At 48.4% G+C, this 25875-nt stretch overlaps 1 protein-coding gene across 1 annotated transcript; it reads right to left on the bottom strand.

Moving 5' to 3' along the window:
* Positions 1-1449: 1449 nt before the first annotated feature.
* Positions 1450-25833, bottom strand: SPTY2D1 (SPT2 chromatin protein domain containing 1). Its single transcript, XM_061560266.1, has 6 exons — positions 25662-25833; positions 18925-19039; positions 16213-17811; positions 14732-14894; positions 6625-6702; positions 1450-5822 (listed from the first exon to the last, which is right to left on the bottom strand). Exons 1-6 carry the CDS (start codon positions 25719-25721, stop codon positions 5717-5719), a joined length of 2121 nt encoding a protein of 706 aa, XP_061416250.1. The 5' UTR covers positions 25722-25833; the 3' UTR covers positions 1450-5716.
* Between the last annotated feature and the right edge of the window lie 42 nt (positions 25834-25875).

Here is a 25875-nt window from a genome sequence, read left to right on the forward strand (position 1 = left end):
GGTTACCCCGTGGTGCCCTTATAAAACTCAACGTTTAACCTACTCACGCCGGCTTGTGCCCGCCCTCACAGTCGGGCATATTTGCGGAATACACCACGCCGCCGTTGACCCTGGCCATTGACCGAGCAACGCAACGTTCCTACCAGCTCCCTCCGCAGGAATGTGTTATGCTGTTGATACGATACTGTTGGTGGACGACCGTGAGTAATAAAAACAAGCAAATAAACAGAAGCGCTCATATTTCCCTACCCAAAACTAAACAAAAACCCCATTCAGGTCCGAAAGTAGTGATTTTCTTTTAGAATTCTTTGGCGGATGGATTTAAACGGTAATTTTGTTTGGGCGGTGAAACAGCCCTTTCTGTGTTAATCAGTTTATTTACATGTGAATATATTTATCCTACAAAACGTGATTTGTATTCAGTGATGGGTTTCATTACCTGCCTTTCATGTTTATGCAATCACACACGAACGCCAAGCGAATTTCTTAAAAGTCGACCCTAAAGTACGTAATGAGCACGAATGTGCACGTGCTGCATCAACCCATGCATGAAGGGGCGTAATTATTGCATTGGCCGAGGCATTTTCAGTGACAGTTGGCAGAAAAGGCCATTTCCACCGATGTCTGGACATGATGAAACGTTCAAATCGATACTTTGGCCTCTGCCAACTTGGCCATTGCACAACGAAAGTTGACAAACGGCAAATCCCACGTGAATCAGCATTCATACATTTCAAATTGTCATAGATCAAAGTTCCTGTGTTTTTCACTTTAATTCACCAAATAAAACTGTACAAAAATGTTACGGACGTTGTTTTCAGTGTAATACTGGTGTTTCTAATACAAACGCTAACCGTATTTAGTTTCAATGTATAGAACACTTTCGTAATTTCAACGTATCGGGAATTTGAACTGCCGAGGTGAGACACGCATTCCCTACAGATTGAACTGCCCCTGATCGGACAAACCACAAATCATGCGGAATGTAATGTTTAATGCCTAGTGTCTGAATCTATGTTGAACGTCTTTCCCACCGTACGGAGTCAACCGTGCTAACCAGAAGTGCGAAACTAGCGGCGACAAACTCATGGTAGAAATTTTATATTCAGATAAAATTGGCTAGGCTCTTCAGAGGAAAACTGCTGTTGACTTCCACCAGAGGTTTTGAACGACAAGAGGGGTGTTATGAAGGGCCATTGCCCGAAACGTTACCGATTATGTTTCTTTCAGGCAGTGTTATTGACGAATGTGTTTAGTTTGTGTATGTTAATTGTGCTTGTTCACCACTGGCAACGCAGCAGCAGCATCATCAAATAATTTGTCTAATTCAAAAGACTGATGACCGAGTGGTATGGAGAAAACCAATGTGGTAAAACCGCATCATGCATGCAGCTCTTTCCCGACAAACCACACAGACTGCAAGCACACACAGGCACAAAACATGCTCAATTGTACTGTACAATAGATTTACTCTTTCGTTTTACGATAAAATAAATAAATGTCGCGGCATATGCATTTATTTCAAGCAGCATAGCATTGCAAGCATTGCACCCACTCACCCCAACACAATGTCACTTTTTGTATGGGGACGCGACTGGCTGGCAGATTATTTCCAATCATCCATCACAGAACAAAGCACATCGCATTGCATCATCTTAAGTCAAAGACTCAACGCATCTGCCTGCTCAACTAAGCATAGGGTAGTGCTCATCTCCACTCGGGGGCTCAGAGACATTGGTGGAAATTCCACAGTGCCAGGATGGGGGCTCACTCTCTTCCTTGAATGACCACTCTTGACTTTCAACAAAAGTGATACAAATGTTTTCAGCCCCAAAGAGATGATTACGAGCCAAGCACAAACCAGGACATGAACTTGCGCTTTTGAATAAACCACGACGCATGGCACCAACCAGTCACTTAATGCTACTTTGTAAATCACTTAACTCTGTCTCAAGTGAACATAATCACTCAACTCTTATTTTTGTAAAGTAGAATCTTAAATAAAATAAGTTTCCCTTTCTAGGTACGTGATTACAGCAAATGACTGCAGTCTTTGGTGTCGGAGGGGGAAATCCGGCCAGATCCACCAATTCGTATAAATTGAGAACAATCTTTAGCTCGTTTACCTTCCTTATCTCACGACTCCAGAACTTTGTCCAAGCTGCTACCGCGTTGAAGCCCGATGGCCACGACAATACAGCCATGAATGGCAAAAGTGCCAGCAGCACCACATCCAACACAAGCAACTATTGCAACACAGTATGGCACTGGCATGTATGCCAAAAGTTGTGTTTAGCCAGTGAAAAGTGTTGGTTGCAAATTGGGTTTAAGGAATAATTCGTTTACAGAGCACACAGCCTCGGTCATGTGACTTGCCTGTGTGTAAGTTGTCAACCTAGTTGCCCAGTTGGGGAAACGGTTCAATACAATTGGTACCGAGTTGGGTAACTAAAACTTGTAAAGGCAAAACTGGCTTGGCAATCATTGCTGGTGACAATTGCCCTCTGGGTCGCCCAAATTCATCGTGGCCTTCAGGAATCACACGCGGCTCCAAACTACTTCCCATCATCAAGAAGCTTCCTATTTACATCAGCTTGACAAGATCATTGCATTGTATAGGTTCCATAACACAACAGAAAGGGGGTGGGGGGGACACAAATTATTTTGTAACAGTTTTAATAAAGTTTGAAGGCCACACGGAGTTTTTCAAGACTCCGTTTTGAGAGGGTCTCAATTTGAGATGGTTTGGCCAATTCCTTTTTTGAGAAATTCTACTTCCAGTAGGAAAAAAGCCCCCCAGAAAAAGCAGTGCACAGAGAAACCCGACACATAGAAAGGGAAAACACAGAACCCCTAAGCAACAAACTTGCTGTACTGCCCTTTAAAAGACAAGCTAGTCTCGCTATACATGTATGCTATATGGTAGCAAGGCAGGTCAGTCGCTGTCACGCCTATGCAGTTCTACTGAAATTAAGACAATATCGAGATGCCCTGTGTACACAGCAGCTCCTGCTAAAGACATCCAGAGCTTTGGCTTTAGGCGATAGCGGGGTAAATAATAGCAAAATCTACACAGAAACAGAGCTTTAGGCACTTGGTCGATCATCTTATGCAGCAGCGGTCTCCACTTATAGAGACTGGTCCACGTGTTGATATTAATAACATTATGGTTGAGTGATTATCATCAAGTCCACAGCTCGGTTGCTACCGTCGGAATTGCGCAGCACTGTGTCTTACCATTTCAAGTGCAGATGACGCAATAAAGCAGAGACCTTGACAGCAGCTATCAGATGAGCACATGACTTAAATTCTAATTCAATAACTCACCCATAGTCATGGTCTTATTCCATCGGGAAGTGAAGTTACAGGAAACGACAAAGGAAATTGTCATCATATCGTTCATTGCCCAATAACGGTCTAGGCTAGAAACAGCACTTCCTACGGAAATGAGAGCACATCGCGAGTTCAAAGCAGTGACAAATTCTTGTATCGGGAAAGAAAAATCACCGCATGTAAGTTTGGGTTAGTGCCACAAACTCCAAGGCTCTGCTCTCTCTCTCACAGCTCCACAGACTAGAACTTAACGATTCAAAAACTCCGCAAACCAAATGGCATGATGAATGCGATCCAATAATCAACTATTTTGTCCCGTTTCTTCCGTCGTGTTTGCAGTGTCCCGTTTGTAAAATTAGCCGAAACGTTCATGATGCACATCCTTTGCAAGAATCGTAATATTTTTACTTGCATGTTTTGTAAGAAAAACCGTTACGTGCCCAGACTGACACGAAGTTGGGCTCGGGCAATCCGTGTTGCCAGGCACCACAAACCATCCGTCGCTATCACAATGCCAGCAAAGCACGTTCACACACAGACACACACGGGTGTCATGCTTATTCCACTGACGATTTCACCACTTAATCAGTTTGATACAAACTGAAACTCTATTTGGAACAGGTGATGATTAAGGGACTTGTACACAGATGAATCACACATTGACCTCGTCAAAGGATAAACCAGACTTCACAGTAACATCCATGGACTAAAGAAAACATTTCTACCACTTGGAAGTACTGAGACTTCACTCCCAATCTCTTTACATGGCCAGTAGAAGAGAATAAATAAACATATTCACTGGCCAACACATCCTAGTATAATATACGTTACAGACCTTCATAACACAACTAAATTTTTCCACTTTCAATGAAATATCTGATCTGGGTCCGAGTCGTGCTGATGCGTGATTGCATTACTCAAACAATGTTACATGGGAATTCATGTAACCGATGCCACTGCCATTAGAAGTAATTAAAATTACTAAATAATGGACTTTTGATTAACCGTACTGAGGGTGCTTGAGGAACAAGATGTAGGGATGGTATCTGGCTTAACGAGCATTCTTTACTTAAAAATTAGCTATGAGCAATTGGAAATAAAAAAACATTTGTTCGCAAAACGAGCAAAATGTGCGTTTATCAAGTGAGAGACCAATCGATAAATATGCGTCCCATGGCGGCAGGGGGCGCATGCACCGTGGCCCGCAGCAATTTGTTTATCAGCTGGGCTGTGTGCTCCTTGTGTTCCGTGTCGGGGAGAGTGGGCCTCATGGTGGCGATGTAATGGGTGGATGGCGGGAGAGGAGTGGTGGTGTAATGGTTAGCACGCCGACGCTACAAACCAAGCGAGCAGTTTTGACTCGCGCTTACGGCCAACCTCAGTGACCATTAGCTCAACTGGTCCTGGGCCTCCCTTAGGTCGATTCAACCTCAAATGAGTACCTGATAGTGTGTAAACATCGCCACGATGGAGACAAAGGTGAGTGGGCATGGTGCTGGCCACCCACCCCAATTTTTGCGGACGGTATCTCGCTCGTTAAGCAAGACACGCTTGTATTGCTCTGTATTTGATGACATTTATCCACCAAATATTTCAATGGGTCTCAGTATTATTGTTTAGGAAGGTATGGCATTGGGTCGTTTGGCCAATTCCATGAATGAACGTTTGGCATGTGGGAGGAAACCAGAATACCTGGGAGAAAATCCACCAAGCACACGAGGGGGAGAGACTAAGCACTGCCATCTCCTAGCCCCCACACAACCCCAACATCTACATACAACACGTGGCAGGCCAACCCTACTTACACAAAAGATTGGGTGAATTTAGGGTTATTTTGTTTGCAGGAAGAAAAAAAACAGGAACATATATTGAGCTCACTGACTAATGTAGTCTTAGATTTGTTTGAGTCTGTTTATTCTAGCTCGAATTTCTTTGCGCAGGAAAGCCTCTCCAAGTTAAGAATTTTTCAGGGAGATCCTGTTTGGGCATCTGGTATGAAACTAGACTTACTGGGAAAAAAAACAGGTGCATGAGAGAATACAACTCCACTGCTGTACAGAGCGCCAACTAGAAACTATTAGTTTCATTCGAGTGGGACCACAACTCCCTGCCAGGCAAGGGGGCATCCTTGTGCGTAACGACATCAGGACTCACCGACCCACAAAACTCAACCAACACGTCACTGGCTTCGACAAAGGTGAGCTTCGCCACACATCGCATCACGCTGCACTGTCTGCATAGAAGGTTCACGCCACACGCCCGTCCAAAGCCTGAGAACACCACGGCGCCCGGCAAACCTCTTGACGATTTTGCAGGTACCGTGTTTTGCATGGAAGGGCAGTGTTTGCATTTGGGCTTTTGTTTACAAAACTTCTCGTGTCCTTCATTTTAACTTTTTGTTCTTTAAATCTTTAAGCATTTTCTTCCTCTTCTCTTCCTCCTCCTCTTTCTTGATATCTTCCTGATCTTCCATGACTCCCAGCCTCAAGCTACATACACGTAAAGCGGGGGCGAGGGAGAACAGCATTAGTCGGCATGCCACCATGGGGAAGCAATAATTTGTTTGCGATTCCCAGCACTTAACATTCAGTATCATCTAGTCAAATTTCACCAGGCTCACTGTTCATGAACTCTTGGAAGTGCTTGCACAAAGGATAGTAAACAGCTCATCCTGTGTTCTTGGAATCTAGTCAGACAATAGTAATACAGGTATAATAATATGCGGTCATAATTGTGGATGAATTAGAAATTTTTTTATTTTACCTAAAGGTTGATAGTTTACAAGTTTAAATCCTAGTCTGGGCCAAATCTGCCTATCTTCCCCTACAGGTTTAATAAAATAACCACCAGATTGTGAGAAGACAGAGGTCCCCCTACGGAGAGATTGGTTCCCACCAGGGAATAATGTGGAATTTCCAACACTGGTTAAAGGCTAGAAATTGCCCCAAGCACTGCCATAATGATCATTTGCACAGGGAGGCACTAACTTTAAATTCAATGCCCTTAGGAAACCCACTGCTGGATGAAGACCTCCACACACCATGTCAGTCATGGGGGTTATTTGACCCAACTTCATATCATTGGACAGTGCAGGTTGAAGGTGGGGGTGTACAGGACCGGTTCAAATATCACTTGCCACTGATATTAACTGCAACCGAGAATTGAACTCAGGCTTCATGGCGCGGTATGCTAACCACTGCGCCACCCGACTCTGGCTCTACGTGGAGCTACGGTTTCCCCCGGCCTCCACGTATATGGCAATAAGCCTCCTGTGTGGGGGGTTGTGGGTACCTTCTCGCCTCCTCCTTCTGCTGTTCTCTCCAGCTCGTCTCCATGGAGCGCAGTACGGAGTCGCTCTCGTACTTGTACCTTCACAGCAAGCGGGAAAGAAAGACAGGAAATAAACCCAGACAGCTTAAAAACTAAACTAGAAACTCATTTTTATTTTATCAGGTAAGGCCCACTGAGCTATATGGCCACAAATGATAGCGCAACGAAGTGGCTCATCACGTGGAAATGTATAGCGGCCAAATACTCTAAATGCACGTTGATTCTAAATGTGGAGGGAAAAACGGGAGGACCAGGAGAAAAATCCATGCAACCACATGGAAAACACGCAAACTCCAAATATACAGCAGGTGTCAGAGGGCGGGATCAATATCACGACCTCCTGCACACCAGGCAAGGGAGTTAACATCTCGCCAACGAGAACTGCCGGGTGTCAATACAGCTCACAGATAGTCTGTTCTCCTATAAAGCAGTGGTTGCGTTCCTGAACAAGAACAAGTTCTGGAAAAATAGCGTTATAGTAACATAGGGTAAAGCAGAGTCCGCGATAACACATGAGATGCATATATAGGCTGAACAAAGACTGAGGCGCGTGGGTAGCAACCAGCAGTATAAAAAGATGTGTTCCCTAATACATTCATCACAGTATATCCAATTTGCGTTATGAAAACACACGTAATAGAACGGATTGAAAAGACAAACGCTTACACACATGGACATGCATACAAACTCCACTTATTTCAGGGTAAACAGGGGGCATGGGTACCCCAGTGACAAATATCTGGGGTCCCAACTGGGGAATCACTCATTTATTCAGGTGTGACCACGAATAACCCCAGATATTGAGCAGAATTTCCCGAACTCTGTTTATCCGTGGGGCTCCCGCCCACCTGTGACACGTGGCACAAAACGTTACCAAATGCCACTAGGTCAGCAGGGAAAGGCGTGGGGAGACCCTCGAGGGCATTCTATGATGAAGTTTAAATCATCAGCCCATCATGTTAGGGGTCTCTCCTAACATGACATGCAAGCAAAGCTCTTTTCCTCTAAAGTCTCAGAAGCTAATTGCCCCACCTGCAGCAGCAATTGCATTGCATAGAGACAGCACCACACACCCTTCCGTCTCCCAGTTGCTGGTGTAAATGTAGTATCTCAAATATGGCGGGAGACGAGTTGACGGGGCAGCACTTGTTTATTAACACTAACACAACAGTAACAGATACAGCCGAGATACAGCCTACGCTTACGCGTGCCTAACTCGGCTACGCTCTCAGGCCCTCTGGCTACGTGCTGCCTAGGGGAGGCTATCGGACCCGTCCTAGCCAGGGTACGGGTCTCGACCTCTGGGTCACACAGCCTGGCCCTTACAAGGACGTCAGGCCGTGATCCCCAAGGTCTCGCCTCTGAGCCGCACAGAGTCCCGGCCCTTACAAGGGCAGCGGGGCTAGGGGTCTCAGGGCCCTATCTCTTGCTCCGTCTTCTGTCTTCACTGGTTGACGACCCCCGAGCGCTGCTGCGCATCGCCTTACATAGCCCTCCGCGCCAGGGGGCGGGGCCTATGCGGACCGCGATGTGAACACCTGCCTGCGGACCGTGATGTAGCCACCCACTACGCGCTGTCTCACGATCCTCCCCCCCCAGCACGTACCACCTCTACATCACCCCCTTCCACATAGCTCGCAGCCGGCTCGGCTGCAACAAAAAAACTCTCCGCGTGTGCGCCCCGTAACACCAAAACTAACAATCACAACCCAACCACAACGAGAACCCCGCGAACCCCGCAATAAATCCGAACCCTTAACTGTAATAACAAGAACATATGTACACACCGACAAGTAAAACCAATAAATTATATACAAGAACGACCTGTACAGCGTCCCCTCGACCCCTGCTCGCCCCTTGAACGGAACATTAGAACGGACGGAAGGGAAACGTTGTGGCGAGGTGACACGGCGGGACCTTGCACGGGTCCGCCTGGCCGGCCCGTCGTACGGCACAGGACGTGTTTGGCCGTCAGGCGGCTCCGGCAGTCCAGGAAGGCACGGAGCAGGCTTTGGAGGTCCGCGCGTGCCTCGGGGATCCGGTTGCCGACGGTCAGCAGCCGTCAGTTCCGAGACATCTGGGAGCTGATCAGGCGGAGACATGTGAGGATCAGGCGGTGACATTCCCCTCCCCGAGTCGACGGCCACATCACATGCTCGGTCATCATGACATGAAGAAAGGCCATGTGGCGCCGCGAAAGGTTTCAGCCGGGAGAGGTGAACGTACCAACGGCGTTTTCCCCACTTTATCTGAATGCACTGGGGTCATGCAACACGCACGACTTCAACGGGTCCCCGCCATGGCCTCAGCAGTTTCGTGGGACGTAGCCAACGGCGCATGCGGGCAGTGCAGCCAGGCCCTATCACCCGGTTTCCATTCGTGCATGTACACCCTCTGTGCACGCAACCGCTCGTTAGCAATCTGGCGAGACCTCGAATTCAGCCTCGCAGCTTCCCGTGCCTCGGCCAGCTTAGCAATGTTAAATTTGATATGGTCGGCCAATTTAGATTTAGCACGGGGTTCGGAAATCCCCAGCTGGGCATCCATGGGCGGATCGGCCTCCCGACCGTACATGAGATAAAATGGGGAAAACCCCGTCGCCACGTGGGGGGCCATCCTGTACGCGGTGAGGACACCGGGGACCTGTAAGTCCCAATCAACCTGAGCCTCGCACACCTGTTGGCATAACATGGAAGTAATCGTTCTGTGGAGCCGCTCCACCATCCCATCAGTCTGTGGGTGGTACGGGGAGGTACGCACTTTTTTTGTACCCAAAAGGTCGCACACCTCTCGTAACAAAACGCCCGAAAAATGATTTCCCTGGTCGGTCAGCAAGCGTTCGGGGGCACCCTTGTCCAAGACATAGCCCTGGACAAAGGCATCCGCCACGGCCGCCGCCGACTGGTTGGCGAGCGGCCACGCCATGGGCCAGAGTGAAGTATTCCACGCCAACCAGCAGGTACTTGTTACCCCGAGGCGTTACCGGAAAGGGCCCCAAGATATCCAGCACGAGTTCGTTTATGCGCGAGACTTGAATAGACTGTAGCGGTGGATTAGCCGCAATGGGCGGCGGTTTTCGTCGGGCGCACCCCACACACCCCTTGAGTATGTTCGCCACATCACTCCCCATACCCGGCCAATAGTAGTCCCGCTGGAGCAGGGCAAGCGTTTTATGAACTTCCAAATGCAAGAGCCGTTCGTGAGCGGCCAGAACGACCCTACCCCGCATAGCAGACGGCACAACAAGCGCATGTCGCCAGGACATACTGTCCCACCTCATAAGGAGGCCCTGTTGGACCACCCAGGAGCCGACCCCCTTTTCCCCTCCCTCGGGACCCTTTGCCTTACAACGCAACGTGAGAAGGGAGCTGTCGGCCATTTGGTGCCGGCCCCACTCAATAAGAGGCAATGCGAGTAACGAGTCCCCGCCCGTCGGAGCAGCGGGAACGTCGACCCGTGGCGCGTCGACGGCGGCGAACAAATTCCCCATGGGGACGGCGACAGGGGGTTTACAACGCGCCAATCCCAGAAGACATGCACATTCCGAGCGAGGCGACAACCGCGACAGGGAATCCGCGTTGGTGTGGCGCAATCCCTTATGGTAAGTGGTCGTGAATTGGTAGTCCTGGAGGACCTCCAACCATCGTGATAACTGACCCGTGGGTTGGGCAACACGCAACGCGTATTGCAGCGCCGCGTGGTCCGTACGGACAGTAAAAAGACGGCCGTAGAGATACGGTCTGAATTGCTGGATAAAAAAAACGATAGCTAGTAACTCGCGACGGGTCACACAGTAGCGCTGTTCCGCCGGCGACAAAACCCTGCTACCGTAGGCGACCACATGTTCGACTCCCCCGATCACCTGTGAGAGCACTCCCCCAATACCCGTGTTACTGGCATCCGTGTCAAGCAGGAAGGGTTTGGTAAAATCAGGGTAACACAAGGGTGGAGCACTCACCAAGGCATCCCGAAGGGAGCAAAACGCGGCCTCCTCCTCCGGCCCCCAGCGAAACTTCACCCCTTTCGCTGTCAAAGCATGCAGGGGTTTGGCTATGGTGGCAAAGTGCTCAACGAAGCGGCGGTAGTAGGAGGCAAACCCAATGAAACTGCGGACCTCAGTAACAGAAGTGGGCGTCGGCCATGAACTGACACAACGTGTCTTAGCGGGATCGGTGAAGATCCCCGAACGGCCGACAATGTGCCCCAAGTACCGTACCGATTCCCGAAGTAGGTGGCATTTTCCCGGTTTAAACTTTAATTTAGCAGATCGCATTCTGAGGAACACCACCCTCAACCGTTGGAGGTGCTCCTCGAAAGTTCGACTGAAAACGATGACGTCATCAAGGTAAATCAAGCAGGTATCCCATTGCAGGCCCGACAAAACCAATTCCATTAGCCTCTGGAACGTCGCGGGAGCAGAATGAAGTCCCATGGGCAACCGATTAAACTGAAATAGGCCTACCGGTGTTCGGAAGACGGTCTTTGGTTTCGACTCCTCATCGAGGGGCAATTGCCAGAATCCCGATAGCAGGTCTAGCGTCGGAAAAAAACGTGCCCCCGCTAAAGGCATCCAGGGATTCGTCCATTCTGGGGAGCGGATACGCGTCCGCCACCGAGATCGGCGGCGAAAATCAACACAAAACCGCAAGGATCCGTCGTGTTTCTTAACAAGGACGATGGGAGCTCCTCATGGACTGGATGAGGGCGAAATGATGTCGGCGAACAGCATGTCATTAACAGCTGATTGCACATGTTCCTTATCGGCTGGGCTTAACCGGAAGGGATTTTGCCGAATTGGGGCCGCATCACCCGTCTCAATGCGGTGGCGTAACAGGTCAGTGCACCCAATATCATATTTATGTTTGCTGAACACGTCAGAAAATTCGAGTAGCAGGGTGCGCAGCGCCCCCAATTACACACTGGACAGGTTACTGGAGCCCGCACACAAAGAGTCCAACCACTGTTGATCTTCCCCCGATTGAAGATACGGACCCGGAGTGGAATCAACGTGCGCAATGAGCTGCTCATCCACGGGCACCGGCGTCGCGTGAGCAAGCACGGTGCCCTGTGGAATGACGGCTGGCCGCGACCCCGCGTTCAAAACCATGACGAATGGGTCCCTGTCCGCCCGTACCATTGTCTGAGCCACCGCCAGGTCCAATCCCCCAACAGCTTTGTTCGATGGACCCAACAGCACGCCCTGCCCCGTCGTATCCACCCCCAAGGGTTTCCGTAACCGAAGGGGTACCAGCATCTGCGATCCCGGGGGTACGCGCACCGTCTGGGTTGCCAGCGCTTGGACCGTCGCACAAACAGTGCGTAGTTTTGTAGGGCTCGATAAAAATGTTATACGGCGACCCGATGGGAGCTCGATACACCCTTGATCGACGAGAATTTTAATCGGCATTTTAGCCAAAAAGTCTGTGCCCAATAAACATGGAACCGCCAGGGAAGAAGAGACCAAAACAGGTCCCGCCAATTTAATATCCCCGATGCAAATGGTCGCCCGAATCTGCCCGACGATACCCAAGGAGCCCCCGTTCGCCGCATAACATGGCACGTCTACCGGGAGCAGGGGTCGACATTGGACGGGGAGAATGTTATAAATAAGGTCTGAAATGATAGTCGCCGACACGCCCGTATCAACCAGCACCTGGACCTCAACTCCGTCTATAAACCCCGTAACTACGGACGACCCGGCCGACGCAGCCACTTCCCGGTGGGCCAGCTCGGACCATTGGGCCGCTCCCAGCCCCTGTACGAACCCCCCTCGCCGAACTGAATCCCCGGCCCCCATGCGCGTTCCCTCCGCCGCGAAGCGGCGACCCGTGTGCGACGTGTATGTGGACCGAGAATGTGTAGTGCCGCGACTTGCCGGGGGTAGCTGGGACGACTTTGGGCCTTGGTCGTCGTCCAGACGAGGTCCCATGGCGCGCTGACGCGGAGCCCGGCACCCGGATGCAACGTGGCCGCGAAGGCCGCAGTTGTAGCGCATGACGAGAGACGTCGCAGGTTTCGGTTGCTCCAGCTTGCGGCCCGATCGCAGGGGCGAACGACCTCCAGCCCTCCAGTCTACCGGTCTCGCCGTGGCGAAGGCCTCTTCCCGAGGTAGAACGACTTGGGGGTCGCCGTCCGCCGAGGTAGGTGTTGAAACCGCGGCTGATGCACAGACGACCGTCCGCTTCCGTTTCAGGACCTCGTGTGCATGGATACTTGTAGCAACCCGCAAGGAACAAATGTCTACCTCGTCCGCCGTGTTGATAGGGACCCCCAGGTCCTGCGCCAACGCCAGCAGCTGCTCCGTCACCATCGCGTCCTTCCCCTCCTCGTCCATGCGGGGAAAGGCGGCGTCCGCGAGGGCAAGCAGCGCTGTGCGGTAGGCGAGTGGAGTTTCCGTGTCACCTTTCCGTCGATTGTAGAATTGGTGGCGGCAGGCCAAGGGTGGCCCATAGACCCTGGCCATGAGGCGTAGCGGCGGCTTGGAGTGTGGAGCGGGCCGATCTTGGGGTGGATCTGAATGCAGCGAGTGCGTCGTCGTCCAGCGTCGCTGGTAACGCACGTAGCGCCATAGCATCAGACCACCCTGACATTTCCTGATGGGCGAGGAATCTCCGCTGGAAGGCTCCCCAGTCACCCCCCTCAGCTTTCAAGGCCGTCAATGCAGGAAGTCGTTGTTGAAACACCTGGTCATCTTCCGATAGATGACCTTCCCGCGCTGCGCCGTCGCTGTGAGAAATGGCGGCCCCGTCAGTGGGTTGTTCCTGGGAACTTTTGGCGCGCGCCGATGACGTGGGCGACGAAGAGTGGAGTCCCCCGGTCACATGGTGGTCGCGATTCCTGCCAATCGACGGACGATCCGTAAAAATGGCGCCATTTTCAATATTCGAGGCACGAAGCGTAGTTTGGCGGGAATCTTCGGCGTGCGGCGCGGTGCTGGGGCGAGCCCGCGCCCGGTCTCCCTCCTCCACGATCGCCATCGTCCTTCCTCCTCCAGATGCCGTGATTTCTGCCAAAATGGAAGCCGCGGCGAGTAGCAGCTCCGCCAGGCGAGAGTGTGCATCCCGGAGTCCGGTGTCGGACCCGAGCGGAGCGTCGGCCGTCCCCGAAAGGTGCTGCGGTGTCGGCAGCTCCTCCTCCTCTCCTCCCGAAGCTTCCTGGCCCGGTACGTCGTGGTCGTCTTCCCGGTCTCACTCGTGAGTGTGATTAGTCTTCCTAGTATCCATATTTTAAAGACGGTTTCACTTCTGACGCCAAGTGTAGTATCTCAAATATGGCGGGAGATGAGTTGACGGGGCAGCACTTATTTATTAACACTAACACAACAGTAACAGATACAGCCGAGATACAGCCTACGCTTACGCGTGCCTAACTCGGCTACGCTCTCAGGCCCTCTGGCTACGTGCTGCCTAGGGGAGGCTATCGGACCCGTCCTAGCCAGGGTACGGGTCTCGACCTCTGGGTCACACAGCCCGGCCCTTACAAGGACGTCAGGCCGTGATCCCCAAGGTCTCGCCTCTGAGCCGCACAGAGTCCCGGCCCTTACAAGGGCAGCGGGGCTAGGGGTCTCAGGGCCCTATCTCTTGCTCCGTCTTCTGTCTCCACTGGTTGACGACCCCCCGAGCGCTGCTGCACATCGCCTTACATAGCCCTCCACGCCAGGGGGCGGGGCCTATGCGGACCGCGATGTGGACACCTGCCTGCGGACCGTGATGTAGCCACCCACTACGCGCTGTCTCACGATCCTCCCCCCCCCCAGCACGTACCACCTCTACATCAACAATGCAACAGGTACTAATTTGAGGCTCGGTCAACCTCGGGGGGCCCCAGGACAGGTTCAGATATTTGTCACCACTACACGACCGTTCCCAACATACAAATATACAAAACCACACGCATACATACATACAAACACAAAATAAGCATGCACTAACAAGGGTTTTCCTGATCTGAAAGAAAACTGCAACATATCGCCTGACATAAGCACCACAAAAATCTTATGGTATGTATTGCAAATAATCGTTACATCATAGCAGTTGGCTTTTTTTCTTAAGTGTGTGCGTACACCCACTTTCTGCGGTCATAGCCAAAGATCTCCTTGATATGTCGCGAGATGTCGTCCTGAGGCACGTCTTCGTCATCGATGAAGTCGTCCATCTCCGAGTCATATTCCTCCTCCTCCTCGTCATCCTCAATCCGCCGCCGATGAGGGGGTGCCATCCCAGGAGGGGGCCCTAATGAAATACATTCACACACGCTTGTGGTCAAATCACCAGGAATAAACTAAAAACTAATTTAAACTTTTTATTTTAAAAGGTAAGGCCCCACTGAGCTATATAGCTCTTTTTTCAGAAACGAACTGGCCACAAATGATAACTAAACAAAGTGGCTTATTACGTGCGAATGTATAGCAGCCAAATGCTCTAAAACGCACGTTTCTAAAATGTGGAGAGAAAAACTGGAGGATCCGGAGATAAAACCACGCGACGACGGGGAGAGAGACACCGCAAACTCCAAATATACAGGCATCAGGGTCGGGATCGAACCCACGACCTCCTGTATTCCAGGCGAGGTAGTTTATATCTCACCACTCCATCAGATTATGGAATCTAAGCAAACTTGAGCCTGGATAGCGCTTGGATCTGCTACTGCCATGCACAAAACAGGTGTTATAGACTGCTACGGGCCTACGTGGGTGTCACTGAACCAAAACAATGGAGTACTGCACTGTGCTCTCCACTCCCACCAATCCACACAGACCAGCAAACGAACGTGTGTTTACTACCACAATCGACATGGAAGGAGTATTTCAATCCACTGCTGGATGAGGATTCCCCACACCATGACCCACTAGTTACAGCGCCTGATTGACGATCTCAAGGTTACGAGTTCCAATTTTGTCTAATCTATTATCCTCATCATGTTAATACAAATGTGTATCGCTTTGTCAGAAGCAATTTCCATTCAGATATACTGGCTCTGCCATAGGAAGGTGGGATATATACTACTGGGTCAGGGCCACCAACAAAGGTCAGAACCACCCCATGCACACACTATTTTTCACGAGGGTCTTGCATTTCCATTTTGATGTTTGGATACTGCTCTTTAATGAGTCCTTTGCATGGGGAGAAAAGCATTTTCCTCCAGGGTATCCAGAGCAGACCAACTCTGGAATAAGTGGGAACACTTGAAGGGTCTAAAAAAATTAGTTAAAAGTTTATCAGCTGACTCCTGGCCATCAGGCATTACTAAACCTGCTGGCCCAGCAAATAAAAAATCGGCAACCTATGAATCAGAGATGGGAAAAGCCATTTAAATTACATACTGGAATAATATAGAGTAGACAAATGATCAATCAACCATATTTAGTATAATTTAAATACAAACGGCCAATTACTTTGAGGTGTGAAATGTAATTAACAATTACAAAGGAAAAGAAATTACACATTTAAATTACATCACTTACACTGCTCATCTCTGCCATCAACCCTTGAATCCACAGCTCGGCCTCTTAACACGTAACTAGCATAACAATCTTGCTGGGGAGCTCACCTCGATAGGCCATGGGTGGTCCAGGCTTCCTGCCCATGGGCCCTCCTGGCGGTGGCCCTCTCGAGGGCATGGTCGCGCCTTGCTGTGGCCCCCGCGAGAGGCTCCGGCCCGCCAGCGCGGCCGCTCTCTCCTGCTGCTTCTGCGCCAAGTCTCTGGTGGACACGGTCTCCGACACCACGGTGCACCGTGGCTGGCTCCCTACAACTCCTCCCGAGCCCTCGTGGGGCCCAGATAGCCGCACTCCCAGCCTGGGCCCAGTATCGAACCTCCGTGGTTCTGCCTGCTTTGGTGCCTGAGCCGGACCGGCTTGTTTTCTGGGTCCCTGGGCAGGTCTCGGTAGTCCCTGGGAAGGCCTCGGTAGTCCCTGGGAAGTCCTCGGTGGTCCTTGGCTGGACCTCGGTTGTCCATGGCTGGATGCCGGCTTTATTCCCTGGCGCTCAACACTCGGTCTTGCTGACGGATTGCTGATGGGCTTACTGCTGCCATGGGGAGGTTTACTCGAAATTCTGGGTAGTTGTTGGCTCTTGGAACGTGGTTCCTGATCAATGCTCTGCTTGGACAGACCTAAAATCCCGCTCTCTTTGTCTGGTGTCTGCTTCACAATCACAGGTTTGCTGGGCCCTTTAAGGCTTGCTGATGATGCCAACGATGGTGACGATGATGACGAGGGCCGGCTCACCTTGGCACCAGCAGATGATGAGCCATTAAGTTTTACCGGCAGGGCAGCCTTACCCTCTGGTGCAGGTTTCCCTGCAGAGGCATGCCCCCGACTGCTGCCCTCTCTGCCACTGCTGTCCCTGCTGTCCCTATCATCCCTGCCATTCCTGTCGTCCCTGGTGTCCCTACCGTCCCTGGTGTCCCTACCATTCTTGATGTCCCTACCATTCTTGATGTCCCTACCGTTCCTACCATCCCTGGTGTCCCTACCATCCCTGCCGTCTCTGCCGTCCCTGCCATCCCTGCCGTCCCTGCCGTCCCTGCCGTCCTCTTTGGTTTCTTTCTTGTCACTAGGCTGTCCCTTTTCCCTCTTTTTGAGGACAGTATCCAGGTACTCCCGCTGCCGGACCTCCAGCTGTGTGAGTCCGTTGATATCGACCTCCTTCTTGACAGGCGGCGCCTTCGGTACAAGCGGCACGGGCTCATGCTGCTTCTTCTCCGCCAACTTCAGAAGCTCCATGAAGCTCAGCGATGGCGCCGCCTTAAACTGCGCCTTTGCCACCTTTTTCGTCTTATCCCTGGACGTTTCCACACCCCCCGGAACCCGCTCCTGGCTCCGTGCTGGTGCGCCGGAGTCATATCGCGGTCGCTTGGCAGGAATGGAGGTGGTGGCCGATTCCTGCACCGAGTGCTTGTTGTGCACGTTGCATCTGTCGCCGTCACTCGAGTCGCTAGCGCAGTGCTTTTCGCGATCTTTTTTCTTCTGGTGCTGCTCCCCTTCCCGCTGCTGTCGAGTGGGCTTTTCTTTCTCGATGACGGGGATGCCGTTGTAGCCATGGAAGTTGTCCTTGGTTCGTGATGCCATCGCCCGGGCCTTGCGCGTGGTATTAAGCTCGCTGCGCTTAGCCAGCAGCTCCGCCTTACGCTTCTCATCGTCCACGGCTGGGCGCACAAACAAGTTAGTTCCATGGCAGCATTAATATAAATAACACAATATATATAAAACTTATTTACACAGGATAACCAAGATTATTATAAAAAAAACTTTTAACACGGAAATGCACTATGTTAGTGTGGCACCATCTATAATTTTTACTCTGTTGCTTTGTTTTGGGTTATTTTTTTACTGAGTTTTATGTTGATTTAGAAAGCTAACCAGGATTGTAACCTGGATAGTGCATGGATGAATGACCACCGCGAATAAAGCAGGTGTTATAAGCTGCTGCGTGGATACAATGTAGGCAAAGAGCAGAGCAGTAAAATCCATTGTTACACTATACTATGCTCCTCATCTTCTGACCAGTGTGGTCAAGTATTGTGAAACAACTCCCATGGCCCACACAGGGTGGGAAGACATTCCAGCAGCAGTGGATTGTCAAGAGAGCTAATCATTTATACATTCTGCACTAAACTGTACTGGGAACTTCCATATAATTTGATATGGTTGAAGTGCATTCATCAGAATTGTAAGATTACGTGTTCAAATACCAGTCAGGTATCTGGCCCAGCCCCTTCACCCCTCGGAGGTGATTCAAATGAGGACCACTTTGTGAAAATGCAATCGTAGTAGACTGACTTCTAGGTCTGCACTGCAAGACAGCTGTCATTTCCGTGTGCTCCCAACAATCTTAAATATATTAAAGGGCCAATGTAAACAAAGGATACCTACATCTACCTTACAAACATAACTTTCATAACGTAAGAATGCAGTGTTTGATTTGCTTTGAAAAACATAATGTATTGCATCATGCATAATTTATACAGTGAAAGTGGCCTCCCCATTTAATTGTGCACGAGTGGTCCCCTCACTTCCATTGGTGAGCCTGAGTTGGCTATAGGAATTCCACAATCTCATGGCAAAAGCCAGTCTATCCATGACAACCACTGTTGGCTTCTCACAAAGAAACTAATTTCATTGATCCTGCAAAGACTAAGGGATGGAGTCAACCCCTGACCAGCATTGTAACTCATACCCTTCCAAATCGTGAGTCACATGGTGCCATCTACTGGAAAATGTACCCATGTATTTCAGTAACCATTGTCTCGTACACTCACCTTTTTTACGTTCGTCCTCCTCTCTTCGACGGAGGAAGGCCTGCACAGCTGCAGACTGCACCCCCTTCACTTTGGGGTCTCTCTTTGGGGGGCCCACAGCCAGGCTATACCTCTTCTTCTCACACAAACAAAAAACACACACAGATGCCATGTTTAGTTTCATACAGTGTAGGGGGGAGATGCTTGAGGAGAGCACCTACTAAGATTGCACAAGCTTGCAATCCAACAGTTTGGAGATAAGCGTCGGCCGCAGATAATGCACACTTGTGAAACTCTCAAACATGTTGAATGGGAATGTGGCCAGGCAATGGTAGTACAGCAAGTCGGTTCGTGAACCTGTCTGTAGGGAACTTTGTAAATTACATGTTTATTGTTTTTATTGTAAGGCTGAAATGGCACACAAGAGGGAAATGTGGCTAGCATGTTTATCTTCCCAGTGCCGATGTTCACATGTAACATCAGATACTTAATGAAGGCTGAAATGTCTTATGGGAGGCCCAGGTTAAAATTGTATACCGCCGATGCTGGAATCGTGGCCAAGATTTGTACCCGGGACAACTTGATGTTGGTATGGCGTCTTAACCACGAGACCCCACTAGCCATGAATACAATTATCTCTTTGCATGCACATGTTCCTCAGACTTCTAGAACACTATTGGAGGCAATGCATCACAATGTGATTCTATAGAGGCAATAAATACATTTATAGATACCTCAAAAATATGATCAACAAATGTTGGAAAAACAAAAACTGTGAAAGGAGACTCTGTAATTTTGTATAAGGAAAGCTATCTTCGTACAAAAGCAATAAATATAGATATTGGTCACAGCAATCAGAATTTAAAAAAAAAACAGGAGGCAAGCCCTGGTCAATGCTTATTTTAGCAAAACGTTTTTTGCAACCGATTATGCAACGCTCAAAGCATCCAAGGCATGCTAACCCTTCTTGTCAATCAAGTAGGTGCAGATGATGCAGTTTGGCAATGCCCCACTTAACATGTAAAAGACCCATTTTTCATTTTTAAACTACTTTACACGAGACAAAGGATAGCCACAGCCTAATCTATGTTGTCAGAACAGATAACTACATAAAGACACCATAGCAGAATAATGAAAACACAGGTAATAGTAGACATCCGTTGATAACGGTATAATAGGATTAGATGAGTGTAACTTCATTCTTTGGTTCTTTCGGTAAAGTCACATAGATAGAAAAATTATAAAATTATAAAAAATCACGACGTTTCGATCGCAACACAAGTAATCTTCCTCAGGTGAACAAATATAGCAGGCGGACTGCTGAGGCAGGAATACAATAAAACCTTGGTTTGCGAGTAACTTGGTCTGCCAGTGTTTTGCAAGACGAGCAAAAATTTTAAATAAATATTAATTTGATAAACGAGCGAGGTCTTGAAATACGAGTAGAACGTGTATACGCTTTGTCTGCCGAGCGTCACGTGATCACAACTGATATGCGAGTGCTTTGATATACGAGTGCTTTGGATTACATACACGTTTCCGGAGCGAATTAGGCTCGCAATCCACGATTTTACTGTATAGCGAGAGCTACTGCAGCCCAAGGCAGAGCCACTGCAGCTTAGTGAGAATTGTATTTTATGTTTTATTTGTATTATTTCTCTTCTACATGACTTTACCGAAAGAACCAAGAAGATGAATCCCTGCAGTCACGAAAGCTTTAAATCGAAAGCATTAAATAATTCTTATTGTATTACAGATCAGCAGATCAAAGTGTTACGGTAGTAATTGAAGATAAAGCCCATATTTTGGGTTGTCACTCACGCTTCAATTAACTATATGGTTGAGTAATGGGGTTAGGTTAGTTAAGACTAAATGTTGGACTAATGAACAATAGGTTACATTTTGAGTGAAGGATTAAGGTTTAGATTTGTAAGCTCGGGAAGATGATACATCTGTGGCATTCCACTGGCTCATTTTGGTCAAGAGACGTCAAATAACAAATCTTTGATTATTGCGTGGATGTTTCCGCTTGTGCTGTGTAGCTCTCTGATGCGTGTACAGTGGTCCCTCGGTTAACGATATTAATTGGTTCCATGAAAATCATCGTTAATTAAAATTATTGTTCATCGAATGTAGGAAATACATATTAAAGGCTTAATTTGTTCCAACACGATCGGAAGCAGACCTTTTTCACCCTAAAAACAAAGTTTATCAAACTTAAATACGCAATTTTAATAAATAAACGTTATAAGAACATGAAAGCATTATTTTCAATAGAAACATGGATAAATAATGCATAAACGGAGCGTACAAATGTGCATAAATAGAGCACAAAATAAATAAAATTACCTTAGGCTAAGAAGATGGGATGGCTTAAGGGGTAAATGGAGAAGTTTAAAAGCGAGCCAGTTGCTCTCAAACCGCTTATAGAAGGGCGTCGATGATTGGCTGAGGTCTGCTGAGTCCACTTAGGAGCGCTCCGGTTGGCCGAAATTGGCGGTCGCGTGATATCGTAAACATATCGTTAACCGAAAAGGTATCGTTAATAGAAACAATGGGACCCAATAAGATGCGGATGGTTAACCGAAATATCATAAATCGATGACACCGTAAACCAAGGGACCACTGTACAATCCGAATATACATTGAGATGTTCCATAACATTTGAAAATCCCTACAGTGCAATTTTCAGCACACGTGGCACAGCAGGAGTAGCTTGCCATTGTAGCGTCTGTTGCAAATGTCCAAACCAAATGCCAACGGGGGAACAATCTGCTGGCAAATGCAGTGGGGGGAAAAATCACTTCATGTTGTCACCTTTTTCGGGGCCAATTTATAACAGACAACAGAACTGCTTCCGTGTTTTTGTTGAAATGCACAAAAAAACTAAATTTTACGTAACGGTGATTAAGATCAGACTATGACATTAAGGCAGGAAGCCTTCCTCTTATAACGTGCTCAATATTCCAAGCGTGTTTTTAGAAATTAATCACAAGCTTTGCAAAATTACGTGGTGAGGAGGAAGGGGTGGTGTAGTGATAGAATTAAATGTACTTTTAATACAATTTACAAACATCCCCAGACACCCTAACAGTATTGGAGCCTCGGTATAAATTCGACGCATATATCGTATTTTTTTGGCAAAGTACATGCCAGATAAGTGATTTGCTCATGACTGCCACCCTTTCACGCAAGTACACAGATTGAAGCCATTAACAGCCCTTAATATTGACTTTTAAGCGAGTTTATCTTAAAATAAATGCATACAGCAATAGTAAGCTGCCTCGAGTGCCACGTCCACTGAAAAATGCTCCATAGAGAATGTTTTTTTAGGGAAAATGTCAAAACTGGGTGGTTTTTAACTTTTGCCGACAAAACTGGATCCCAAATGTCAAAACTGGGTGGTCTTGGAAAACGACAGGCAAAACAGGGTGGTGCTTTTTGATATGACAAAACTGGGTGATGTTCAATGTGGACAAATGTCAAAACTGGGTGAAGAAGGTGTACGATTTAATGTATCATTTTGTACACGTTTAGGTCCTTGCGTTATTCATCCATATGTCGCCACAGATTTAGAGCGTTCCAAATGATGTTTCTCGTGGCTCATGTTCCATACCTTGCACCACAAACTTCCCATTTGCATACTGGCACAGTGTGCCAGCTCGCTTACTTGCCGTTTGTATACTGGCACAGTGTGCCAGCTCGCTACTACAGTAACACTTACTTGCCATATGTATACTGGCACAGTGTGCCAGCTTGCAACTACAGTAACACTTTCAGCTCGCGAACATACACGAACTTGCCATTTGTATACTGGTACAGTGTGCCAGCTTGCATGCTACACCTACTACAGTAGAACAACGGTAGATAATGTTGGTCGTTGGGGTGCTGGCACACTGTGCCAGCGTACAAATATCAAGTGTGTGTAGTTATATGGTGCTGGCACACTGTGCCAGCATACTAATACCAAGTGTTTAGATGAATGGGGTGCTGGCACAGTGTGCCAGTATACAAATACCAAGTGTTTGGATGAATGGGGTGCTGGCACACTGTGCTAGTATACAATTATCAAGTGTATTTGACAAATGTCAAAACTGGGTGCACCCTGAGTGTCCAAAACTCAAGTTTTTGGCCACCCAGGGTGCACCCAGTTTTGATATTTGGGATCCAGTTTTGTCGGCAAAAGTTAAAAACCACCCAGTTTTGACATTTTCCCGTTTTTTTTACTTGACGGAAGGTATGATACGTTTTACTGCTTTTTGACTGACATCAACCAGTGTAAACCACACATAATAAAAAGCAAATGTCACAAACCTAGAAATGTAACTCTTTATGCCAACCCTGTTTATGTGGACAGATCGCTAGAATGCACAATGGCCAATAGATAATACTAGTGACGGAATGCCGACCAAAGGACAGAATGCCTGATATGATCATGGTGGAAACGCAGCCATGCGGACAGATTCATGTGCAGGAGTGAGATGGACTGGCATCACGGCCTCATGAGGGATGATTATGGCATGGAAAGGTTTCATCCAGCAGTAATAAGAACAGAGCTTATGGCGACTAAGTGGGCAAACCATACATCCATGACCTCCTGTGGACAATAACTGTGTGGTCCATGCCGACAGCCCACTGTTTCCTGGGTCATAGCCGAAACTTCAGTAGAACTCGGTGGATGGGGTGGTGGTTCATAATGAAATGGACATAGCGAGACATGCTGCTGAGTAATGGGAGGGGCTGTAGTAGGTAGAACGGCAAGTTGCTTTTTGTTAAACCGGCTATTAATTTAGCAGTTTCAGTGTTCTCGCCTGTAGGGTTTCTCATGGTTTCCTTCCACTCGTAAAAAAAAGAGTATTTAGCAGAAAAGGCGACAAAAATTCCTCAGGTCCATCGTATTATGGCGCTGCAGTGATGTTAGTTGACGTGGAATGACATCACTACCATATGTTTTATACTGGTAGGAACGAAGTGGGCCAGCCACCAATAGATTATTTCGTTCGTCCGTCCAACCGTCCGTCCGTGTAGCAACATCGCCCCCTACTGCAAACACTTGGCATGACCCTACAAAAACCTTTAGACTCAGTGACGCTTTCCTGGCTAAACAAGTGTAACATTCCCTTATAATTCCCTCAGATAGCTTTTAATTAAAACATTTAAATTAATGAGGCTTTCCTGGCTAAACACGTGTAACATTCCCTTATAATTCCCTGAGATAGCTTTTAATTAAAACTTTGAAATTAAACAAAAAACTTACAGCGCCCTAAAGCCTACAACTAGGCCTAAAGCCTAGAACTAGGCCTCAAAGTCTCCCTTCGTATCGTCCGATTCGGTGTAGCAACATCGCCCCCTACTGCAAACACTTGGCAGGACCCTACAAAAACCTTTACACTCAGTGAGGCTTTCCTGGCTAGACAAGTGTAATAATACATTATGTTTATATTCTTTGGTTATTCGTTCCTACCAGCCCACCCCGCAGGATCCTGTTTAAGTGATTCAGGGCGTGATCGCAATTGAAAAGTTTTTGTTCTTTACAACGAAGCTTAATACCGATGTCTGCACCGAGCTAAGCATTTTAAAAAATAAGAAAAATAATCTGATTTAATGAGGCTCGTGTTCCCGCGCGTTATCCAAAAGGACACGTGAAACAATTTGCTGTACTGTAACTCCACTGCTGGATGAGGGCCTCACCCTACGCGGTGTTGGTCACGGGCAGGGATCGGCAACCAAAATAACCAGATAAGTAATTTCCTTTCGAATTCGGTAAAAAAAAATGAAAATTTCAAGAGCCGCAATTAATGTGAACACGAGACGGTCCACCCAGGTCTAAGTTGCGCTCTTTTGGTGATCGTGCTTTTGTTAGCGTGGCACCGAAACTATGTAACGCCTTTCCACTTGAAATCAGGCAGAGTAGGGAGATGTATGCCTGCTTTGAAAACCCCATCTCTTTAAACGGAGCCTTCCCTCTTTAGTTTGGTCGGTTGCCCTGGTTCTGTTTAGTTTCCTGCTTTTCATGCATTGCGCATTCGGACCATTGGATGGAATGCGCATTATACATTGGAATTGTTAATAAATAACCTCACGAAGCAATCCCTAAACAGCCGTATGCTGCTTCGGAGCCGTCGGCTGCCGACCCCTGGTCATGGGGGTGGTCGAACCGTATTCAACCACGCTGGTCAGTCTCAACTAAAGGTAAAGTCCATCTACCACTCGCCACTGAGGTTTGCCGTGGACGGTAAATTAACTCGGGCGGATGTTCATAGCGCGGTGTCACCAACCACGACGCCACCGTGTCTATACTATTTGATTTCACCAGGTAAGGCCCAGTGAGCTATTTAGATATTTTTTCAGAAGCGACCTGGACACAGAGACAGCTCAACGAAGTGGCTTATCATATGGAAATGTATAGCAGGCAAATACTCGGAACGCACGTTTTTAAAATGTGGAGTAAAAAACTGAAGAATCCGCAGAAAAATACACGCCAACACCAGTCGAGGTATTTAACATCTCGCCACCGTGGCACCCTAAAAAGGCATTAAAATTTAAATAAAATGTAAGTTTATTTGCTGACTTGGGCGCTTCAAAAACTATTAAATTTCTCAGTCTAACGCGGGTAAGAGCCACAAAAACCGACGTTAAACCACGAGGCCTAGTGCGGGCGGTCGGACCCCGCGCCTTGCCCGAAACTTCCGCCGGATTTGGTGCGAGGCGAGCGGCAGGGGGAGGTGGGGACGAAGCGGGTCCCCTTAACAACATACCTCGGTGCGGACGGACTCTTTGTTTTTAGAAGCTTCCGAAATCAGTCTGTTGAAGTCCATCTTGTCGACGCTATCCCGCGTCGCGTGCTCTTGGTGTCGTTATTGGTGGTGTCTAACAAGCGACGCGAAAGCGAGGACCTTTAAACCGCACAGCAATGGCAGCCGCCGCCGCCGCCGGCTGGGTGGGGAAAATGACGCCTTCTCGTCGCGATGA

This window comes from Lethenteron reissneri, chromosome 26, assembly GCF_015708825.2.
Source record: "Lethenteron reissneri isolate LAM-NWPU_2019-01 chromosome 26, ASM1570882v1, whole genome shotgun sequence".
In the NCBI taxonomy this organism is placed as follows: Eukaryota; Metazoa; Chordata; class Hyperoartia; order Petromyzontiformes; family Petromyzontidae; genus Lethenteron; species Lethenteron reissneri.